Source organism: Myotis lucifugus, unplaced genomic scaffold, assembly GCF_000147115.1.
Source record: "Myotis lucifugus unplaced genomic scaffold, Myoluc2.0 scaffold_16, whole genome shotgun sequence".
Lineage (NCBI taxonomy): Eukaryota > Metazoa > Chordata > Mammalia > Chiroptera > Vespertilionidae > Myotis > Myotis lucifugus.
In genome coordinates this window covers 3,704,201-3,709,491 of record NW_005871064.1, presented here as the reverse complement: position 1 = coordinate 3,709,491, position 5,291 = coordinate 3,704,201, and the positions used below count along the sequence as shown (strand labels likewise).

Genomic DNA, 5,291 nt, shown 5'->3' with positions numbered 1-5,291 from the left:
GTTCTATGGGGGAAACTGAGGCCAGCAAAGAAAGGTGGGATCTCCTCCTCCCTGTCACAAGGCTGCCCTTCCCCACATGCTCTGCAGTTGACCCATCACACTGAAATATTGTCACATATATGTAACTTACCATAAATACCAGTAACTGTAAGTGACAGCTTTTGGTGACATCCCTAACACTCTCGCTCCTTCCTCTCTACACTGTCTTCCTCTCCTCTAAACTACCCACACACACGCTCCCTCATTACCACCTCAGGCCACCTCACTCAATAAAGACCTGCCCTCGCCCACCTCCCTAAGACCACTTTTCAGTTCTCTGAGCCCTGTGCCCAGATCTCTTCAACATCCCTGTCCCTGCTACTGATCTTCACGGCCCAGCTCCAGCAGGCCCTCCCCGACGGCTCTCAGATCCCCGGTCAGACACGGCGCACCCCACAACACCTGTTTGTACTCAAGACTCTTATCTCATCCTGCTTTGCCTTAAAGCCGGGAGATTCTGTATCCTGATCTTCAAACTGGGAAACGGTCTGATCAGCACTCATGGGCCCCCTAGGACAGAATGCTTGTTCACTGAAAGCTGGACTTTGCATCAAATTTTGGAATATAAGGTACCGTAAGCAACCTGCCTTACAGTGAGTAAGCAATGATTTAAGGACTTGTCCTATCTCTTTTAGAAGCAGGACCATGTTTATTATAACAGCCACAGTTGGTAGCATGGGGCCTACGATGCAACAGTCACTCAGTTAATGTTTGTTGAATGTCGAGTATTAATTGGTGACATGAGGGCACATTGGGCTTCTCAAGGCCCCTGCAATCCACTCCCAGAGCTTCTGTCGCTCTTCCTCTCAGAGACATTGGTGCTGGTTGAACTGATATTCCCCACAGCATGCAGCAGGCCATCTGCTCAATTCTGGAGTTTCTAACACATGGCGCAATGGGCCGAACAGACTGGGAGTCCAGAGAACCTGGGGTAGTACCAGTCCTGCCACTGAACAGCTGTGGGGCCCTGAGCAAATCTCTTTACTGAAGCAGATGGACCAAGGACAGGCCCACTGGCCAAATAATGTTCCATCTTGTGACTGCTGATCTTTGGAAGTGGTTGTTGAACTGAACTGACCATTAGAGTCGATCACAGTTGTGGGGCTAACCAGATGTGGGGACCAAAGCCACGCGCAAAGCCTGGGAAAGGGAGGATGTCAGCCCAGGAAGGGGCAAGAGCGGGGGAAGGGATGTGTCGGTCACACCAAGGCCCATCAGCCCATCAGCTCAGGCTGAGCAACACACACGCGCAATTAACTAGACAGAAAAAGAGGGAGATGACCTATGAAGGGAATAATGATACTGGCTTTTGGATTTATCCCACCAAAGCCTTAAACACAAAGGCCACAGGAGTGGTTGTCATGTGAAGTTCAGCCGGCAACCTCTGGAATGGGAGTGCTGTCTGTACGCGTGTCAAACCTGATGATGCAGTCAATCTAATAGCCTCCTTAATTGGTGTCTCTGGGGAGCTGAGGGCAAGCAGATCAATCAGAGTGAACGAGGGGAGGGGCAGCCTGGAGACCAGATGGGCGAGGCAGGAGCATAAGGCCGCTATCCCTGGCACATGGGAAAGTGGCCAGAGGTGGCCCCGAGTCTCCCCCAGCCCCGGGTTTTCAGCTTGCACCCACCTTGCCTGGGACCTCCAACCCTCATTCCTCCTTTCTCATTACACTTTATTCCTCAGGAAAATGTCTAGTAAATCCAGGCACGCTGACCTACAAAATGCTTGAATTGTTTGCATATCTTATCCCCAGGGAGCATTTTGGTTGCTTAAGATAAAGGAATACAGGCTGTTAGGATATTTTCAGAAAAACCAGTGAACCTTTGAGAGAAGCAACCACCTTTGGCTTTGGGGGGATGGGTGGGGCCCTGCCTACCAGGCCCTGAACTCACCCGTGTAGATAATATAGCCCCAAATTGAACAACCAATCTCACACTGACAGTAGCCTGCTTGGCCTTTGGGTTTAAGAACTTACATGCAAATATGCATAACCCATGGACACAGACAATAGTGCGGTGAAGGCCTGGGGCAGGGAGTGGGGGGGGGGAATGAAGGGGGTCAATGGGGGGAATAAGGGAGGACACCTGTAATACTTTCAACAATAAAGATAAATTAAAAATAAAACAGTATCTGAACAGCAAACAATAATAAGGGGGAAAGAAAGGAAAAAGAGAGGGAGGAAGAAAGCATCATTCCAAAGAATGAGAAGAAGAGCAGAACTCTTTGTGGGGGGAAGATAATGAACCAACATAGGCCCTGCTCCTAGATGTTTTCTGGCAAGACTTTAGAATGATAAATATGAAGAGACAATTCTGCAAGCCTCCTGGCTTGGGGGTAGGAGGTGGAGAACCCCACACAACAGCTTTTCCAAAAAGAAACAAAAGTCTGCTTGGCCTCAATGTCAGATGTCAGAAGGCAATGGAACAAGATTTATGACATTTCAGAGGACAAAACTGTCCTCACACTTTGCCAAGCTGCCCTTGCCTTGAGCATGAAGATAATGAGCGGCCCTGCTCTGCGGTGTGAACCTGCCTCCTTCATGAAGCTTCGTGAGCTCACCGGTGAGTGGCCCATGCGACCATGAAGGAACCCAACCTCATGAAGTGCAGCTGCAACAACGGTGTCAAGGTCACACCTGGACTTCAGGTGCACTTTGCTGCTCCTTTCACTAACCCTCCGGAGGGTGAAGGAACTGGGCTTCCAGGTACTGCTCTGAGCCCCATCCTGACTGAGGTCACAAAACACACCTGCCTCCTCTCCTGCCTCTGCCCAGCGGGACAAAAACCTCCCTGAAGACACACCTCCGTCTGTGCATTGGCTGTTTGGGGTCTAGACTCCTGCCCCATTTCTTCTCTCATCCAACCAGCATTTGGCCTCCTGGCACCCTGTACAGCACCAGGATGGCTGCTCTAAGGGCCAGAAAAGCCCTCTCTTTTCCAAAGGAAACTTGGCCATTCTTTGCTTCACTAATTCAGCACCCTGCCCCGTACCAAGGGCTAGTTATGGAGAGAAGTGTAGCAGACACTCTAGGGCAGTGATGGCGAACCTTTTGAGCTCGGCGTGTCAGCATTTTGAAAAACCCTAACTTAACTCTGGTGCCACGTCACATATAGAAATTTTTTGATATTTGCAACCATAGTAAAACAAAGATTTATATTTTTGATATTTATTGTATATATTTAAATGCCATTTAACAAAGAAAAATCAACCAAAAAAATGAGTTTGCGTGTCACCTCTGACACGCGTGACATAGGTTCACCATCACTGCTCTAGGATGTTCACTCACCACCCATGCCAATAACCTTCTTCATAGCCTATTTCTACTATGAAGACTGGAAAGCTAGGCCCTTGATGTCCCAGTTTCCATGCAGCCATTTCATATTTCTGGCCAATAAAATGCAGGCAGAAGTTCCAAGGCGAGTGTTACTTCTCTCACAATAAGGAAAGGCTTGCCAGAAAAAAAAAAGTCTTTTTCCCCTTTCGTCTCCCCTTCTCTTCCTGCCTGGAACACAGATAAGATGGCTAGAGGTTCTGCAGCCATCATGTGATCATGAGGCACCACCTTGGAGGATGAGAGCCACAGTGCTGAGAATGGTGATGCAGCTGCACCGGCCCTGAGCTGGCCACATCTGGTTTCCTGTGAGATGAGAAAAAGAAGCCCCTAATTGTTTAACTCTGCACTTCAATTATCTAATACTTGCAGCCAAATACCTTCCTAACTGATAAAAGAAGACAAATGAAGTAACAACAAAATTTCACTATCAGACAGCTTCATTTTCTATAGTCAAGTTGTTATAAATCTGAGCATTTTCTGTTTCAAGAAATAAGACCTTTTTCAAGACTATATTATACATGAACCTTTTCCTATAATCTGTGATGAGCTGAAATATATTGATGCCTTGTGACTAAGAGAACTATATGCAAAGGGCTGGTAGCCCATTTTCTAAATAACCTCCAACTTCCATCAATTGCTAATATTCTTTTGGCTGTTTCTATCTTCTATGACTCCCATTACAATTCTCAACAGTCCTCTCTATTATAGTGCCTCTTTCTGCCTCTAATTTTTTGCTATAGGTTTAAATGCATGTAGCAATTTTGTTAGAAAGGGTTATAAGTAAGCATTAGGCTGGGATGAGAGTCCAAGGGGGTCTTGCCATCAAAATGAAGGTAGAGCAAGGCATGAGCTTTCCTTACAAACTTTGGACCAGATATGTTTTAGCTTCTCAGAAGCCTTGTTGTCATCTTCTTGATTTGTAACTTTGTCCTGGGTGAGTGAAATTACGAAGGACCTGAGAGTCAGATATTTGAGGTATAAAGCAAAATGAGCCCAAAATAAGTCACAAGATTAGGGTCAAATGAACGCTCGGAGTAGGCAGGGTTATAAACATTCATGGGAGGGAGAGATTCTGGTGGGCCAGAGTTAGGGGAAGCTTCCTGGCAGAGCCCTGAAGGGTGAACCGGGCTCTCTAGGAAAGTGATAACATGGGCAAAGTCTTGGAGGTATGAGGAGGGCAGCATGGTTGGCCTGCGGGCTCAGGCAGAAGAGTAGAGGCAGATAGATCGTGAGAGGAAAGTTAGGGCTGAAATGTAACTCCCTGAAGAGCCAGAATCCTCCTCCCAGGGCACAAGGACCAGAGACAGGCGCTGAACCCACCTTGGACAGGAACCAACCTGCAGACGCCCCCTTGTTGTTGTGGCCAACAGTGATCTTCATCAGCTGCCCCAGATCAGGGGCATCCAGTGTGAACTTGTCTTCAGCTCCCTTTTCAAAGTTGTTCTTTTCACTCTCCAGCCTCCGTTCCCCTGCGCGCACGACATGCAAGAAAATTACAGTGAAGACCAGAGGAGGAGAGGGAACCAACTCCAATACCTAATGGTCTACCCACTGAAGGATGGTCTCCAAGGTCAACTAGGGGAGGAGGTTTTGTAGCGGGTGACAGGTGGTATGTGGGCATTTTCTGTACTTCCACTCAATTTTGCTATGAACCTAAAAGTGCTATAAAAATAAAGTTAAGCCTGGTGGGTGTTGCTCAGTGGTTAAGGTCCATCTCTGAACCAAGAGGTCATGGTTTGGTTTGACTCTATTCCCAGGCAGGGCACATGCCCGGGTTACAGGCTTGATCCCCAGTAAGGGCCTTGCAGGAGGCAGCCAATCAATGATTCTCTCTCACCACTGATGTTTCTATCTCTCTCCCTCTTCCTTCCTCCCTGAAATCAATAAAAATATTTTTTTTAAATAAAATAAAGTTAA

At 47.4% G+C, this 5,291-nt stretch overlaps 1 protein-coding gene across 2 annotated transcripts in view; it reads right to left on the bottom strand.

Moving 5' to 3' along the window:
• The window catches only part of LOXHD1 (lipoxygenase homology domains 1), a 101,552-nt gene that overhangs the window by 70,890 nt on the left and 25,371 nt on the right, over positions 1–5,291 (bottom strand). For both annotated transcript variants that reach the window (XM_023750808.1, XM_023750809.1), the window contains exon 6: positions 4,695–4,843. In XM_023750808.1, the coding sequence (XP_023606576.1) occupies positions 4,695–4,843 (149 nt within the window). The remainder of the gene's footprint in view (positions 1–4,694; positions 4,844–5,291) is intronic.